Genomic DNA, 16,965 nt, shown 5'->3' with positions numbered 1-16,965 from the left:
AACTAGAATGAGAACAATTGAGGTTTTATGGAAAGAGCAGATTCTTCTTGTTGCGCCGAGGGGCATCTCTGTACAATTTACAAAAAGCTAACATCTGCTACAGAAAGTAAATATAGCCATCATCATCGTAGGGAAAGGAAACGCCGTTGAAGCTCATCCAACTCCGGGTCTCCTGTCTCTTGCGATGCCCCCCCTTCGGCCTCTGCTCCAGCACCCGAGACTTCGCTTTCAGTCAGTAGCTTTCCAGCTTTGCCCGACTCTTCGCCATCGCTCACTGACGGTATATCGTCTCCCGCTGTGGCCCTGAGGCCCAACGCGTCTGATATACTTCCCGCTTCCGTACCGCCGGAGAGCGATTCTCGCACATCACTCCCCACCTCGGCAGCAATCGACGCAACGGTGGCCTCGCTCACCTCACCGCCGCCGCCATCATCCGGGCCCACCTCGTGACTTGGCTCGGCGGTTTCAAGTAGTGCAACGGGTTCCACATTCTGGTTCACATTCTGCTGCTCTCCGCTTTCCTGATGTGCTTCCGGTGGCCCAGGCGGCGCCGGTTCCTCCATGTTGCTGCCTGGGAACGGCTCTGTTAGAGAGCCCAGGTAGCGATCCATATAGTCGTAGCCCCGTTCCGGGGGTGCATCCGTGTCGGTGGTGGTGGGCTGCTGCGGTGGGGTTGCCGAGGATGCAGCTTGTTCGTGAGGGTGGGCTGAGTCGCTTGGGAGGTTGGATGCAATGTCGGATTGATCTTGGTCTGAAGGTTCTGGTGGGAAAGGTGATTCAGTCCCCATGTATGCATTTGAAGGAGGCAGACAAATCACTCACGGAGACTAGCACTCTTCTCGTCCGAAACAGATGCCGAGAGATCATCATCCAAACTGCCCGGTATGACGGGCAGGGCTTCGAGAATGGCCAGCAGATCTTCGTCATCCTCGATTCCGTCATCCATTGTAGGTCCGGATATCGAAGGAGCTGCGAGTGTATCCGGCGCCGCGACGGCCTCGAATGCGACAGGGAGCGACGGAGACACTAGTTGAGCTAGGACGGGGTCGGCTGCAAGTGGAGTGGTCGCCGCTGGTGGCGGGGTTTCTCGATTCTGCACTTGTGCTGCACGGTTCTCCATCAAGGTCCGCTCACACCTGGCGGCCCTCGCAGCCGCGGCGGCGTGCTCCTCCAGCATCTTTTGATACTGCGGGGGAAACGATTCCCCGGCCAACAGTTTCTCACTCTCTCCGCTTTGATACCACAGCTCCTCCCTACTCCAAAACACGCGCGTGAGAAGCCAGTGGCTCACAGGGAACTGCCGGGGGCCCAATTGCGTCAAATCACCCGGCACAGTAGTAGAGGAGTGAGCCGTCCGTCCAGAGCTGCGAGCCCCAGCCGCTGCCCTGCTGGCTTTTCCGAGACTCGGATCAGGCTTTCCAACTCCTTGGCACAATGTGAGTGTGGATAAAACGTCTTCTAGGGCGCGAGCCCCAATCTCAGATAGCATGGCTGAACCCCTGTCTCCCTGAACGCCGGCCGAGTAGGCGCTGTGGAGGTCTTCGACGTCCCTAATGAACGGCGGCAAGTATGGTACAGCGACCAAGATCCCTCCCCCAAGGTAGTGATATTCCAGAATCTGCGCAATCAGCTCGAGATGATCGCGACCTGAGCCAGTCCCAACAGCATCTTGAAGTTCCTTCAAGGCCTCTGTTGCTTTTGGTGGAACGTGGTCCCACGCTTTCTGCAATCGCCGCACCTCTGGTGAGCCCAGTGCATTCAGTGCCGCGATAAAACCGTTGACATCGCGATATCGATAAAACAAGCTATGCGCGATTGAAATGACCTGCGCAATCGCTACCGCTCTAGCATCTGTCGCAATCTCCGGCGAAGGGGCCGCTTTAGCGCCAACAATAGCGTGTATCATGATGCGTTCGAGGTATGTGTTGAAATCGACACACAACGTTGCGTTAGGGCCCAGCAGGGACGCTTCCCTTGCCACCTCGTTCCTCACATCGACCTTCGCAAACAGCTCTGCATTGATCGTCGCTATCTCTTTCGCCACCTCCTCTGCCGGCCAATGCTGCAGTGGCACCGTCGCCACTTTTTGACACAGAGCCTGCAGATCCTCGACTTTGCCCTTTTGAATTCGCACATCTTCTAGTAGGCGCCGCAGTGAGCCCAAATCGGCATGCTCCTGTCTAGTCGACTCGGCGTAGCGCCTTTCCGCTAATTGAAGCTGGAAAGCATGCTTGACTTGCTGCTGGGTGACAGGCGAGATGGGGATCGATGGGACAGGTTCTGGGAACGGTGCGTTCGTTTGCGAGGCTAGCCTGGCGTCCGGGGTTGCCGTTATCATCATGTTTGAACTCGATGGTTGGCTCTCGCCGCTGAGAATACTGCGAGCTCTGATGAGTTCCTCTGCTCTCGCCAAGCTCTGATGAGCTATCTGCAGCAGATCTCCTACGCCAGCGGGCTTTTCTATTATGTCTGCGTGGGGAATAGACCTACTGAGATCATCGGTCGCCAAAAGCTGCCAAACGCGCAATAGACCCACTGTACCATGGCCCTCCCAAATGATGCCATTCGCCAAAGCGACTAGTGCCGCGTTCGCTGCTCGAACATATGTATTGTATGCCTCCTATCAAAGTTGAAGGTGCCGTTGGGTTCATGCCAAAGATGAGCAAAGAGCAGTTGAGAGGACACAGGAAGCCAAAGTGTTAGCAACCTTAAATTCAGCTTTGGCATAGTGAGCCGCAGCGTTTGCGAAGATGCTATGCAGAACGTCCGCACTCATGTCTGCCGAAGTGCGCGTAGTCGCAGCCTTTGTCTAAGGCGATGGGTCTGGACGGTGGAAATTGTAATTGGGGCTGAACGGAGGCGTTGGATGTTTGCAGTGGACGTGGTCAGCCCAGTCGTGACCTCAGCTTCTCCTAGTCCCACTGGGCCTTCTCCTTTTCCCATTGCTCCGATTCGACCACCGGATCTAGCTGGAATGGACACATCGACAGCCGGGACGGATAGCGCACACCGGCTGCCTCTCGACATGGAGGCGTCCCAGTCAGAACCGTCGTCGAAAGTACACCGGCGAACCACTCGTCTCTTTCGGTCTTTGCTTGGACCCTCACCTTCAGACTTTGCAGCGTTCAGCGTCAGCGAGCCCAATCCCGGAAGCAGCAATCATCCCACTCTCGACTCTCAAATATACGACCTCACCGAAGCAGACGCCGAAGACCTCGCCCATTGCAACCGCCTTCTCGCCCATGCCCTTACCCAACCCCGCATTCAAAAGCTCTTCAACGCTTTAACTAAGAATTCCTGTCCTCTTACTCCGTCACGACATATTCGCTGCGTCCGCTGCACCCCGCAAGTCGCTGGAGGTTTTGGCCCCGCCATAGGTATCGCGCTCTGCGCCGACCGTCGCATTCCGCCACGTCGCTTCAACGACGCTCTGGCACATGAACTGATCCACGCCTATGACTACTGCACGCGCAACATCGATTTTGAGGATCCCAAACAGCACGCATGTGCGGAGATAAGAGCGGCGAGCTTGAGTGGAGACTGTGAATGGGACAGGGAATGGGCGAGGAAGCGGTATTTGGCGATACCGTTCCGCAAAGGGGCATTTGAAAGTTGTGTGAGAAGGAGAGCGGCGTTGGCGGTCATGTATAACAGGGAGGTTGGGGACGTCGGGAAGGCCTTTCAGGTGGTTAAAGAGATGTACGACATTTGCGTGCAGGATGTGCAACCGTTCACGAAAGACGACTTGATTCAGCTGGATTGAGGCATGCTGTTTCAAAAGACATATGGACGTATGGCAGGAACGCCCGAACCCGTGCAAGCAAGCTGGGCAAAGCTGGACAAAGCCATCCCGCACCGGTGTGGTGATGCTGAGCTCATGGCTTGTCGGGACCGGTCAGACGTCCGACTCACTGTGAACACACCTCCTCGAGCGGCGGGCGACCCATCAGCGTTCACACGGAGGTCGCGGCTGCTGTGCCTGTCTCGGTCGCCGTAAAGCCACGCACTCTTGAAGGTATTCGGGCGGGAATCGACCGCTCCAAGATCGATTATGGTCGTTCAAGGGAGCTTGTCGCTGATCGTTCCTGAGGGGTTAAGAACCCACTCGAACCCGATTTCGCTAAAACTAGTGGCATCGGACTGCCGACCGCTGGGGTTTGCGAGGCGCCGCTGGCGGGTCCACCGTGAAAATGAAACTGATGGGGGCTATCCTACAAGCATTCGGCGGAGTATGAACATCAGTCATATTCAATGGCGCGTCAGATTCCTTATGCTACAACTCTGTCGCTCAGGGAGAGGATACCAGTAATCCCGCTCAGTACTGGTGGATTAGACATACGGGCAGCTCATCGTCGGACCAGCGGACACCTCATTCTGAGGGGAGCGTTTAGTAACGGGAGAAAACACCGGGTTGCATACTGTTGGGAGTACACTGAAGTTCCCGGTGTTCCTCAACGCCTTGGCCCCTCTCTCGTCTGGGCTTATGGATCGCTCCCAGTGGCCCTTCAGTAGTTAGATAGACATAGCTAGAATATGCCCGGGACTTCATGTCGTCAATCGCAATAATGAAAATGAAGTCTGCTCACCTCTGTGATCCTCCTATCTCCCCCATGATATTTCGGTACACGGGCGGCGGGTATTGTCGAGGCGGCGGCGGCGGCGGCGGCGGCGGCGCACAGGAAGCATTGGTTCTGGATCCGGGGCGAGGACGCAGAGGACGCGCAAGACAATCCGGGGCCCGCAGACGTAGGTATGCTGTACGAGCGACACGTACAATGCCGGATGCATTGGCCGACACAGCTCCACCCAGCATCCTCCATAACCTGTTGTTAAACGCTAGTGACCTGTCGCGCGCTAGCCTACCTTTTGTTGAAGGGCCCCGTCTACTACATGTCCGCGGTTGACGAAAACCTGAAGCGTTTGGACTCAACTGGGCGGTTTCCCAGGCACTTACCTTTTGAACGCGCGACGTGCGACCCCGTCTCGCCGACATAACATAGCATGCCTGCTGAGCGAGATATATCTGATTCAAAGTTGGCCGGCCGGCCGGTGAAGCGTCGTCTGCAAGTCCAGGGGGGGTGGGAGCAACCTGTCCATCCTTTCCATCTTGATGAGGATGGGGGTGACGCCATTCGCCGAAGAGGGCAAGACAGACTCCGGTACCTTCAATAGAAGGTTAAACACGTTGGATGACATATGGATGATCCAAAAGGCACTCACCGAAAGAACTGCGTCCAAGGGACCGAGCACAGAAATTGGAAGGAGGACAAGAGCGATGAGGAATCGGGAGGTAGTGACAGACTCGATGAAAACGAGAAGAGCAGGCTCACGCGTGGGTGTCTGCTTATGAGAGAACGCGTCTCTTCCCTTGCATAAGCACCACGCGCGCGCTCGCCTTGCTTCAAGTTGCTTGCCCCGTCGCTCCCGAGGCGCCTCTTTCGAGGTGATCTCGATATCTGGCTGGGCCCGAAAGGGTTCCTGGCCTCCTAGGCCGCCTTGGCAAGCCCCTAAACTGCCATGATAGCCTTGATAGCAGACGCACGCGCAAAACGTACAACAGATAGGACTGTGTGCGATTGCGACCATGACACAAGATAAATCTGGGCGCCTAGATTGGAACATCACAGGATCAATCAAGCACGCATCAAGGCGGCACTAGCCAAACGCCTAAACACCCCGAGTTGAACCGAGAGCCGGACGCATAGAGCGAAGCGACGATTGTCTCATTACGAGTGGTTTCCTAAACCACAGTAATATTACGAAGAGATGTGATAAGGGGGGTAGGGGAATGTAGCAGGTGAAATTTACATCGGTTTACAGTGGTGATGGGGAGGTGGGGAAAATGTTCTTTACATGTGAGGGGTGGGGAAGTAGAACGACCTCCTACATAAGCCAGTTCCAGACCCTCTGGCCACGCGTCCGGGGCTTCTTGGTGGTGTCGTGACTCTCCTCAAAGTCCCGGACTCCAGTGACAAAGTCCATGTCTTGGGCAGCGATGAACTTTGTCCTGTTGAAGATCTTGGCTCCAGCGAAGAGTACGAAGAAAAGGGGTAGAGGCAGGTAGGATGTGATGAAGATCTCCAGGTCGAAATGGCCCGGGCGGAAGACTTGCCATGCATTGGTGAGCATGACGATGATAATCCAGACAAGGGCGTAGTAGGCACCCCACACGCCGAAGGGGCTTTTGTAAGGGAGGCGGTTGCGGTCAATGTTCTGAGCCTTCATTCCGGCGTGGAAACGGAGGTAAATGATGCAGATGCAAGTCCACGTGATGAGACCGCAGATGGCAGTGAGATCTTGCAACCAGCCGAACACCTTGCCAGCTCCCTTAGAGAGCGACAGGTAAGCCAGAGAGGTGAAAAGGATGGAAACGGCGGCGGCATAGTAAGGAAGACCGTTCTTGCTTGTGCGCGTGAAGATCTTGGGGGCCTGTCCGCTGACAGCCAAACCGTACAGGGCGCGGGAAGAGGTGTACAGGTCGGAGGAGGCAGCACTCCAAGCAGACGTCAAGACACAGAAGTTGATGATGGAGGGAAGAACGCCGATGCCTGCGTTCTTGATGGCAATGACGAAAGGACTGCCGTTGGCGGTTCCGTCTTTCGCCGCAATCAGAGTGGGGTCATTGTACGCGACGGTCAAGCCGATAACGAAGGTTCCGAGGATGTAAAAGGTGACGATACGGAAGGACACACGTTTGATGGCCTTGGGAATGTTGCGGCGAGGGTTCTCGGCCTCTCCGGCGGCGATGGCGACAATCTCGGTTCCGATGTAGGAGAAGGCGGCCTGAATCAGAACGGCCCAGAAGCCGAGGAATTTTCCGAGACTGCCAGTGATGCCATTGAAGTTGTCGTTGAATGCGCCTGGGTCATTCCAGTAAGTGAAGCCTGAAGCATTGCCGTTCGGACCGCCTCCAGCGGCAATGACGATCCCAACGATGATGAGGCCTGCGGAGTTGGAGCGTTAGGAAGGAAACACCTGATAATGAGGCAAAGAAATGTATACTTACAGACGATGGTGAGCACTTTGATGCTTGCAAACCAAAACTCGGCTTCGCCATAGGCTCTTGTACCCAGCAGGTTGATGGCCACGACAAGGAGCAAACAGATCGTGATCCATACACCAGAGTTGACGTCCCAACCCCAAAAGTTGATGATCAGGGCGGCGGCGGTCAATTCAGTGGGGAGCGTAATGACCCAGTTGTACCAGTAGTTCCAGCCCAAGGCAAACGAGAACGCGGGGTCGACGAAACGGCGGGCAAGGGTGATGTGACCTCCGGCGACGGGGAGGAAGGCAACCATCTCTCCGATACAGGTCATCACAGCGAAGCAAATGGTCCCCATAATCGCGTAGCCTAGCAGGAGACCAGCCGGTCCACCATTGTGGAGGGCGGTACCAGTCCCTAAAAACAGACCGGTTCCAATGACACCACCACTATAAGGAAAAGGGCCACTCTGTCAGCTCAAGACTCCTAGATTTCTTGTCGATTAGAGGGTCATCAGTGACTTACATGGAGATCATAGCAATGTGACGGTTCTTCAGCGCGCGGTGGAGCTCGTGTCCGGTATTGACAGGCTCACCCGCGTAGTCGGGGTGGCCGTGGACCTCTTCCATTGTCGCAACGGAGTCGTTTTTACCTTTTCCGAACGCCATTGCGAGAGCGTGTTACGTGGGGCAAGCGCGGTCTGGGGGGGTTTTTTCAGCACCAAAATATGCGGCCGAGAAGAGAACCTGAGCCGACCAGCGGACAGCAGGCGAAGAAAGAACGAGGGCGGTTGTTGGGAAGATATGCAGAGAGCATCGTGGAGGGGGGGCCGTCAGGACGGGGCGGCGCTTTTATAAACCTTGATAGCTTGACTTGGGACTTGCAGGACAGCGTTGCGGCGGTGGTGTGCCCCCGCGTTATCGGCCGGACGCGATTACGCGGGGCCACGCGGCTTGTGCAACTCGAAACAGATCCATTCCGTGACCATTCGATCCCCCGAATGATCTGAGGCGCCCCTCCCCCACACGGACACGGAGATACGCGCACCGCACGGGCACTGGCACAGCTGGGACGTAAGGGGCCTCAACTTAAACAATTGGGCGCCGAGCGGGGCGCGTGTGGCGGGCAGTGACCCGCGGTGTCGGTTCATGGAACGTCTGCTTCCCGAATTGAATTCATGAAGGTCACAAACAGTCAGAATGCTCTCCAGCTGGAAGTTCCACTTGGGAATTGTGCCCCCTTGCCCCTGGGCGTGTCAGCTTCATTTTTGCGCGAGCCACGATCGCAAGAGCCAACGAATCCAGATCTCAGATCCACCCTAACCTTTCTTCAGCTTTCCAGCCGGCAGACGGCACTGGGCAGACGGCAGACGATGCCCATAATGATCTTACCTGGTCGTTTTGCGGGCATGGGAAGCATAATAGACAGTGGCCGTAAGGGGGTATGCATTCCCTTGGGTCTGACTTTGACTTGAAGCAAGGAGCCTCACATACGTTCTCATCCTGAATTCAATTCATTGAAGCTGGCCAGTTGTTCTGGACAGAAAGGAATGGAGTGACTCACTGGGGGGACCGTGTTTTGCTTACGTCATCATCTCACAGAGTTCACACTTCGATGGCTTCCCCAAATTCTCAAGTTTCAAGAACGTCCCGAAACGTCGCCTCCATTTAGAACCACTAGCTTCGCAGATCCTGGGACACAGCCTGCACGCTCTGGCCGGCACCTAGTTCTAGATCTAGACAGCTGTCGTTTTCCGAAGCGCCACCGCTATGACGGAAGCAGGCATCCTCTTCATCGACGCACTCGCGTTGTTCTTCGCAAAGGATGGGGCTTACAAACGGCCCAGGGAGGATGCTCATGGCTCTGACAGACCGTCGAAACGGCCGTGTAACACCGACGGAACTGCTTGCGCTTCTCGAGATCGTCAGCTCGTATCTCCAAGTTTGGATTCTCAACAGTATGTCTCTGCGTCATATTACGGTCGGCCCCCACGAGAGAAGTGGACTATGGAAGTCATATACGACTCGGAGGCCGTCCCACTTACCGGGCCTGTCACTTTTCAGCGCGGAAATTTGATATTTCTTGGTGAAGTTGTCGTCGATCTGGAAATCAAAAACAACGATGCTCTTGCTTCGACATACGACTGGCAGGTGTCGATGGATTCTTATGCATTGGATGTCCGTTTCGAGGGAGCTAGTGAGCTCTTATTGATTTCAGTGGAATACGGACCGCTGAGAGTGGCCTACTTCGAACCCATGGGATGGGAGACAACGAAATATGATTCTGATCTCAAAGAAAGTACTTTTGATTGTAGAGACCCATGTAATCGACGATGCGAATCGCTCTGGCACTCCATCTACTATGCCTGGAAAAAGTATGGAGTGATTTTGCGCGGAACGATCGGGGGAAACCCAACCATTGGGCTCCAGCTGCGGATCAATATAATGCTACCACCTCTTTCTTTGAAGGCGGCACACGCGGATGCCATTGATTCGCGAACGTATAACCTTGCGAGGCAAATGGACGATATGCTTTTCCATCTGTATCCGCCGGAAACGCGGACGATAACCGATGTCGCCCTGTCAGGGGCACAGCCACCCCGTCTTGTGCCCGCTGTCTATCCAATCCCGGACACCGCTCCGGTGCTGCAGCCGGAAGATCTGATTGCGACCATGCTTCCGTTCCAAAAGAGAGCTGTGGGCTGGATGCTTTGGCGGGAGGGCGTCACAGTCAATGCGCAGGGTCAAATCGTTCCTCGCCCTTTGAATCGCGAAGATGATGACATCCCAATTCTATATGATAAAATTGAAACGGCGCCCGGCATTTTCCTGTATGTTCATCGAATGACCGGCTCCATATCTGTGCAGCGACCTGCGGGTCAGGATAACGAGCGTGAAGTTCTCGGTGGGATACTGGCCGACGAGATGGGTCTTGGCAAAACGGTCATGTTGATTGCACTGCTGTTGCTTCACCGGTACGAAAAACCGGGCACGGCACCGCAAAGCAATAAGGAAATCATACCGAGTGCAAGCACGCTGGTCATCACCCCAAGTGCGATTCTCGAGCAATGGGTTTCCGAGTTGGGGCGCCATGCGCCGTCTCTTGGGGTTACTGTGTACGACGGGAATGAGTCCGTGTCACCGACGGATCTTTCCTCGTACGATATCGTCTTGACTACGTATGATACCCTTCGGAAAGACCTGAACGCCGCAATGCCGGATAATGAAAGACCACGGCGTCACGCACGGGCACATCCGCGGCGAAAATCGCCCTTGATGGGATTGCACTGGTTCAGGGTGGTACTCGACGAAGCCCAGATGGTCGAATCATCCGTGAACAAGGCGGCGAAGATGGCTCGCATGCTGCCGAGAGTGCATCCGTGGGCTGTGACGGGAACACCTATCGGAAAGAATGGATGGAACGATCTCCGAGGGTTGATCTCCTTTCTCGGGATCGAACCTTTTACAAGCTATAAGCACATTTGGAATCGTCTGACGAACCCGGTGCATCGTCTTCGACTCATTGACGTCCTCAGACGGTTCATGCATCGCAATCTGAAGCGAGATCTCAGGTCCGAATTGACTCTCCCACCACAACACGAGAACACGCTCCACCTTGATTTCAGCAGAGTCGAGCGGACATGGTACAACCAGCAATTCGATGAGATGATGGACGCTGTCCAAGAAGCGAGGACGAGTCAAGAGAAGGAGGAGCTTGCGGGCAAGCTTCGAGGCTGGCTTCTACAGTTGCGTCAGACGTGCTGCCATCCGCAGGTCGGGACACGGAACCGCAGCGTACTGGGTGGCACATTGCGCTCCATCGATGAGGTGCTGGATGTTATGCACAAGCAGACAAATAATCAAATACTATTGTACGAGCGTCAGATTGTGCAGGCGCGCATCAACAAAGCTCAGCTACTGGAGTTTAAAAGCAAGGCAGATGAATGGGCCAATGCAGCTACAGTGGTCGGAATTTATGAAACGACTCTGCAGCAAGTACGGAGGGTCATCAAAGATCTAGAGGAGCACATAGCTGAGACCGAAAAGAAGCAATCGCAGCTTTCAAGTGCGTCAGACAACCAAGATGACGCCTTCGAGATCGATGAGAATGATGAGATGTCCCGCAAAGGCGACATGGACACGCAAAGCGACTTACGCGAAGACCTCCAGTCAGCAACAGGTCACCTCCGTACATGGCAGGAGCTCGAACACCGCGTCACCTACTTCCTTGCTTGTCTCTTCCACTCTATCGGCGACGAAGCATCCGAGAACAAGGGTTACATCGAGGCGGAGGAAGTACGGCTCCGCATCCTGCGGCCTGTTATTGAAGATGTTACCAAGATGATCGAGCGGTTTAGGGCGTATACTCGTGGCCTTGATGAGAAAATGGCTGCTTCACGTCGAACCCGGCTGGCGGACACCAACCTACCGCACGCGGGATTCGTTATTGGAAACGCGCTTTCCGGGCTGGACGACCTCTCGGGCAAGCTGGAGGGTCAGTGGGATGAGATTATGAGTTGGAGGAAAGTGATCGTAGATGCTCTGCTTGCGCCATTGAACGAGACCAGCGTTGAATCGTTGATCGCTTCGGGGAATAAGGAGCCGCCGAGTGTGGAGGAGTACCAAAAAGGAGTAGACACGCAGTCTCGGGCAGACGTGTATCAGGCGGCGTATCAATTGGCCCTAGCAGACCGGCGTCAGCTTCTCACGGGGTTTAGAGTCTCTGAAGAGCGCAGTACAGCGGTCACGGAGAACGAGAAAGACAAGGAGTTGCGTTTGCAGCTGGAGCAGACGAAGAAGCAGTTTGTTCTGCCGTTTGGCGCACTGCCTGCGAAAGACTTGGTTGCGGAGCTCAAGAAGCTGGAGCAGAGGGACTTGCCGGCCATTGAGAAGCGGATGCTTAGCAACGCTTTGCAAGGGTTACCGAAAGCTGTGGAGAAGGAGATCGCGAACCTGACGTTGTTGGAAAGGTCGGTTTGCACCATATTTCGAGTTCCATCGTACTTGCGACGACTCTAATTTCCCAAACAGAGAAGTGCATGCTTTTTCAAAACTTTTCAACCTGCGCGTAGGATATTTTCGCCACCTGCAGAGAATCTCCGACGGCGTTGTCCCGCTTGAGGAGCCGCCTATGAAGGAAATCGATGAAGATTTGAAGAAACTGGACCCGCATGAGGCAGAGGTGCAGCAACTCCTCGTCAACCAGCTTTCTCGAAAACGCTACTTGCAGAACCTGATGAAGGAGGAGCGGGAACGTGCGAATGCGGTAGAAAAAACATGGGAGTGTTTGGTGTGCAAGACGGCGTTCACGGAAGGTGTCGTGACGCCTTGTGGGCATATATATTGTGCAGGTAATGTGCATCGTGCTCGCAATGCTTCCAGAGATTGTTTGCTAATATTGAGTCGTACATCAGAATGCTCAGCGGCGTGGATCAAGAGATACAGAAAATGCCCACTATGTAATCAGCCGGTGCAGGTCACCCAGTGCACCCCAGTGTCACTACGTGGCACACTGAGCAATCCCGCATCGCAAAGCGCCAGCTCCAGTAGCACCGGATCGAACAGCGGCACCACCAATGGCGATGTCGGAGGGTCTAGCGCAACCGAGCAATCTTCCGCTAACTACATCCTCCTCGGCCACCTGGCAAACATCCCGCTCAAAGGCTCCTACGGCACCAAGCTCGACACGCTGATCCGGCACCTTAGATACCTCCGCCTGATCGACCCGACCGCCAAGTCACTCGTCTTCTCCCAATGGGAGCATGTCCTTGATATTCTCAGCGAAGGACTGACCCGGAACGGCATCGAATTTGTCAAACTGGAAAAGTCCCGTTCGAAAAACAAACGCGACGCGCTGAAGCGGTTCAGGGACGATAACGACGTGGAGGTGTTCATGCTCAATGCGCGGAGCCAGAGCAGCGGGTTGACCCTCGTTAGCGCAAACCACGTGTTCCTCGTTGAGCCTGTTGTGAACATCGGGCTCGAGGAGCAGGCGATCGGGCGAGTGCATCGGATTGGGCAGACCCGGGAAACAACCGTTTGGAGGTACATTGTGAGAGGCACTGTTGAGGAACGGGTGCATGCAGTCGGAAGAGCGGCGAGGAGGCGATTGGTAGCAGAGCAGTTGCAGCGAGACAATGGAGGTGGAAAGTCGCCGGTGTTTGAGGAGGAAGACGTGGAAGTCAACGTAAGAATGGTGGGTCTGGAGAACCGGACGGGCGGCGGTGGCGAACAGGTCGGGATGAGAGACGTGCGGTACTGTCTGTTTGGCGAAGGCATGAACCTTTCCGAACTTGAAGAAGAAGCAGACGGTACTCCCGACATCTCCAGTCCTGCAGGTCCGGGGGAGGACAACACGCCGATGGAGGTGGCACCCACCAGCATCTTAACCCTACCAGTGGAGTTGGACGACGAAGCAAAGGCGTATGTTACTTCCTTGCAAAAGAAAACGTGGGGCGACATACTGGAGGACGACGATTCGCCGATCGTGCCAGTAACAAAGGGACGAGGAAGGATGGGAAGGAAGCGCCACATAGTTGATCGTACGGCTTTACTTCGTTGATGACCAAGTCTCGATGTAAATCAAACGGGAATGCTTGCGCAGGCAGTATATGTAGATAATCCCACTAAGATAGGTTTTTGGCGAGTATGTAAATATTACGGTTGATGATATACACGATCTTTCGGGCTTTATTCCGACTATTTACAAGAAGGCAGTTGGCCGCCTAAATCTCCATCTACAATGCCTATCCACTACGGATTTGCCATTGGTGCGTTATTTTCCATACCTTGCGCTGAATTTCGCCCCATAGGAAACTAAGAGCTCCTCATTAGCGGCGATATCTCGGGCGGCATATACGCCGCAACGGTATTCGCCAAGGGCAACCTTGACGTGAAAGAAACAATTCGCAGTCCCATTCGAATCCTCGTTGATGTACCGTGTTTTGTTGCCTTTCGTTCTCGCGTCAATCATAAGATGGCTTCCGTTGGCCGTGTTGTCCATATCGAACAAGTAAACGGTGTCGGCGCCCATGGCGTCGTCCCGTCTGTCCGCCTCTTCGGGTCCGATCAAATCTCCGGTGTACTCGCCAAGATAAGTACCCTTTTTCACGGCCGCTGTCAGAAACGCTCCTCGGCCGTGAAGGGGAGAGTCGCGAATTACCATTTGTTGAGCGAGGCGTCTGAGCATTGACTGGTTTCCGCAATTCCATTTGTTTCCAACATCATGTGGATGCTCATCGGCGCCGCACCGGCCACAAACGTCCGGGTCGCATTCGCGAGATTCTCTGACACATCGACATTGACTGTCGCTCGTTCTGAACCGGGGCCCCTCGCCTTTTATGAAATCTATCGGAAGCGAGGTGATGTCGCAGGCATCTTCGTCGTCGCAGTCGCAGCCGTCATACCGTATGGGGCAGTGTTTGGAACAAGCGCACAGTCGATCGCAGTAGTTCCCGCTGTTGGCGCAACGGCACATGCTCTGCTTGCACACGCTGGCCAGCTCACTGTGCTCATGGTCCTCGCAGTCACAGGGTGGCTTCGATTGGCGAATCATTTTCGGGTAATACGGTCTCGAAGGCGGGATAGGCATGATTGTGACCGTCGTGGCTAGGCGACGAATGTCTAGAACTTCAGCTCGTAGGCTTGACAGAAAGTTCGCCTCAATCCTGACATCCAACGACGGATCATTCTCCTCCAGACTTCTCAGTATGGTGTCCACCTCAACACAGTCCCTTTCGTCGAAAGCGGATGCCACCCTACACGGTGCGAATCCAAACGTCCTGAGCGCCACACACAGGGTTTCCAGCTCATGCCGCGCCCAATCTCGCATAGGAACCTCTCGCTGGGCAGAGACCGCAGAATAGACACAATCTTCGCCGCAGGGTTCCGAAAGCCCTTTTCGTTTAGGGACTTCACTTGATCGCCGCATGGACGCGAGATGTCGAGCGCATCCCATGTTTCCACACATCCGACAAAGCTCAAAAAATTCCCCGCACATTGGTGATTTTGCCCCGTACAAGACCGCCAGATGATTTTCCACCAAATTCAGGACGTCCTCCTCCGTCTTTCCGCAGTCCTTCAGCAACTGGAGCAATTCTTTCTCTTCCCGCCTGTGGTGGGGGTGTTCGTCTTCCATCTTATAGTACAAGCCACGCACAAGCGATGGTGATTGCATGGATAAGGTTTTTTCGACGAACGCGCGAGCCATCTGCCTATGCAAGTCTTGGTTGAAACTCCAGTCCGCCAGATCTGCCTTCCATCTGCTGCTCTGCTTCGTTGGCGAAAAAATCGTAGAACGTCTCACCGGGTTTTCAGGGGTGGTGATGGTATACATTGTCGGCACATATGCGACCGCTTCAGTCCAGGAGCCCCCTTTAGTAACACGAATCGAGCTTTTGTCGCCTGTCGGCTCGGGTAGCGCCTCTCCTTCACCGTCGCTCTGGCGAGAGGCCGCGTTGCGTAACTGCCCCAGCGCTCTCCGACAGGCATTCCGCCGGCGATCACAGCGAAGTTCACGCCAGGCCTCGTCCCATTCCGGTCTCTTCAATTCCTTTCGCTGCTGTTTGCGATATGCCCGCGGTCGCGATTTGCCATGCCGCTTTGGAGGGCGATCGTTAGCCGAATCACTGTCCGTGGCAGAGTCAGACCCACTCGATGGGGAGGGTGACCTCGCCCTCTTCGCTGACATTTGTGTTCCAGCAGCGAATAGAGCTTGCGCCGGCAACTGTGTTGAGAGTTTGTTGAGAATGGTGTGACCTCAGATGGAGAGACGGAGACGCGTTGGTCAAGCTCGACAAGTCACAACGCGGAATAAGTCCGCTCACTTGCATGTGAGCCGCTCCACGCCTCTTTACTGTGGAGCTCCTGCTGCAGCTACTGCAGCAGCCTCTTCATAATCATCAGGAAGCGCACGGACTCAGTCAAAAGGGGCGTGCCGTCTTCGCTCTCTCTTTTTTCGGCGCCATCAATGGCTTCATTCAATGATGAGCTTCTTTGGGTTAGGGGATCATGCGAAGCTCTTGCGTTAGGGTACATCTTTCATTTCGCGATCTATAATACACGCATCAACCTCCAATCCAATCAGATGCTAATCCTATCCGTCGAGAACCTCGTCGGTTCCATGTTGGTCTCCTCCCTCAAGATGCGGAACTTGTCCACCACATCAATCAATTGTATCGATACCCAACGACGAACCGATCCACCACATAGCCCGTCGCAAAAGCATACACCGCTTTATGCACGATATCCAGCACTTGTTCCTGCCACGGCCACGTCCAAGGCGCGGCCCCAACACCGGTCAGGTTTTCCAACGACTGATCAATCAACAACCTCACACCCGTGAAGATGAAAGAGGCGAAAGGGCCAGCGATCCCGTTGTAAGCCATGAGACCGCGAATCGCGCCAGCGACCAATCCCTCGCCCCAGTGCATAGCGTGGTTCCAAGCCACAAGCTCCGACATGGACGCCGGAACGGGACGGTGAAGGAGACGCAGCAGGGTGTATCCCGGCACGTACGAATTGGGGCGGTTGGTGATGAAGGTTTGTTCGAGCTTTTGGTTGAATGTCATCGCAAGGCCGCCGACTACGCCGGCGCCGAGTCCGATGAGGAGTGCTTTGCCCAGGCCGATGCGGGTGGTAGCGCCGAGGGGGAAGCTGGGCCTGTTCGCCTTGAGCGTTGATTTGTCCATGGTGATGAAGATTCTTAAGGCTAGATCAAGGGTCTACAATGTTGCGGTAATGCGAATCAGATACGCTTTCAACCAAGTTTCGTTGCAGAACGGGTACGGAGGTTGGTTAGCTCTCTTTTTATACGTACGTACTGTATATATACCCGGGAAGTCAAGCCACTCGTGATCTCGTCGTGAGGCGGGATGGAGAGCTGTGGGGTGCGCGTGAGGTCATTACTTTGTCATGATCGACGCGTCCCCTGCCGTTCCCTTACTTCTCGGAAAACAACATGCGAATAGGTTGAGTATATGTATG

At 54.8% G+C, this 16,965-nt stretch overlaps 7 protein-coding genes across 7 annotated transcripts; 2 read left to right on the top strand and 5 right to left on the bottom strand.

Moving 5' to 3' along the window:
- Positions 1–36: 36 nt before the first annotated feature.
- Positions 37–2,538, bottom strand: EV422DRAFT_276553 (uncharacterized protein). Its single transcript, XM_053065915.1, has 3 exons — positions 2,537–2,538; positions 823–2,469; positions 37–760 (listed from the first exon to the last, which is right to left on the bottom strand). The coding sequence occupies exons 2-3, from the start codon at positions 2,339–2,341 to the stop codon at positions 123–125; spliced, it is 2,157 nt and encodes a 718-aa protein (XP_052921690.1). The 5' UTR covers positions 2,342–2,469; positions 2,537–2,538; the 3' UTR covers positions 37–122.
- A 75-nt stretch (positions 2,539–2,613) lies between these two features.
- EV422DRAFT_551615 (peptidase M76 family-domain-containing protein) lies at positions 2,614–3,763 on the top strand (the record flags this gene model as incomplete). Its single annotated transcript, XM_053071847.1, has 2 exons — positions 2,614–2,698; positions 3,201–3,763. The coding sequence occupies 2 exons, from the start codon at positions 2,614–2,616 to the stop codon at positions 3,761–3,763; spliced, it is 648 nt and encodes a 215-aa protein (XP_052921689.1).
- Positions 3,764–4,966: 1,203 nt separating this feature from the next.
- EV422DRAFT_276393 (uncharacterized protein) lies at positions 4,967–5,657 on the bottom strand. The gene has a single exon (XM_053065913.1). The coding sequence runs from the start codon at positions 5,620–5,622 to the stop codon at positions 5,029–5,031; it is 594 nt and encodes a 197-aa protein (XP_052921688.1). The 5' UTR covers positions 5,623–5,657; the 3' UTR covers positions 4,967–5,028.
- Position 5,658: 1 nt separating this feature from the next.
- On the bottom strand, positions 5,659–7,845 carry EV422DRAFT_276416 (amino acid permease). The gene is made up of 3 exons (XM_053065914.1): positions 7,508–7,845; positions 7,007–7,431; positions 5,659–6,944 (listed from the first exon to the last, which is right to left on the bottom strand). The coding sequence occupies exons 1-3, from the start codon at positions 7,648–7,650 to the stop codon at positions 5,884–5,886; spliced, it is 1,629 nt and encodes a 542-aa protein (XP_052921687.1). The 5' UTR covers positions 7,651–7,845; the 3' UTR covers positions 5,659–5,883.
- A 2,061-nt stretch (positions 7,846–9,906) lies between these two features.
- EV422DRAFT_500918 (SNF2 family N-terminal domain-containing protein) lies at positions 9,907–13,543 on the top strand (the record flags this gene model as incomplete). Its single annotated transcript, XM_053068159.1, has 3 exons — positions 9,907–11,951; positions 12,013–12,332; positions 12,396–13,543. The coding sequence occupies 3 exons, from the start codon at positions 9,907–9,909 to the stop codon at positions 13,541–13,543; spliced, it is 3,513 nt and encodes a 1,170-aa protein (XP_052921686.1).
- Positions 13,544–13,607: 64 nt separating this feature from the next.
- Positions 13,608–14,146, bottom strand: EV422DRAFT_571472 (uncharacterized protein; the record flags this gene model as incomplete). Its single annotated transcript, XM_053072997.1, has 2 exons — positions 13,608–13,680; positions 13,770–14,146. 2 exons carry the CDS (start codon positions 14,144–14,146, stop codon positions 13,608–13,610), a joined length of 450 nt encoding a protein of 149 aa, XP_052921685.1.
- A 1,650-nt stretch (positions 14,147–15,796) lies between these two features.
- Positions 15,797–16,795, bottom strand: EV422DRAFT_544566 (uncharacterized protein). Its single transcript, XM_053071405.1, has one exon. It carries the CDS (start codon positions 16,668–16,670, stop codon positions 16,149–16,151), a length of 522 nt encoding a protein of 173 aa, XP_052921684.1. The 5' UTR covers positions 16,671–16,795; the 3' UTR covers positions 15,797–16,148.
- Positions 16,796–16,965: the final 170 nt, after the last annotated feature.

Source organism: Fimicolochytrium jonesii (assembly GCF_025526975.1).
Source record: "Fimicolochytrium jonesii strain JEL569 chromosome Unknown EV422scaffold_34, whole genome shotgun sequence".
Taxonomy (NCBI): Eukaryota; Fungi; Chytridiomycota; class Chytridiomycetes; order Spizellomycetales; family Powellomycetaceae; genus Fimicolochytrium; species Fimicolochytrium jonesii.
This window is presented reverse-complemented; position numbering and strand designations above follow the sequence as displayed.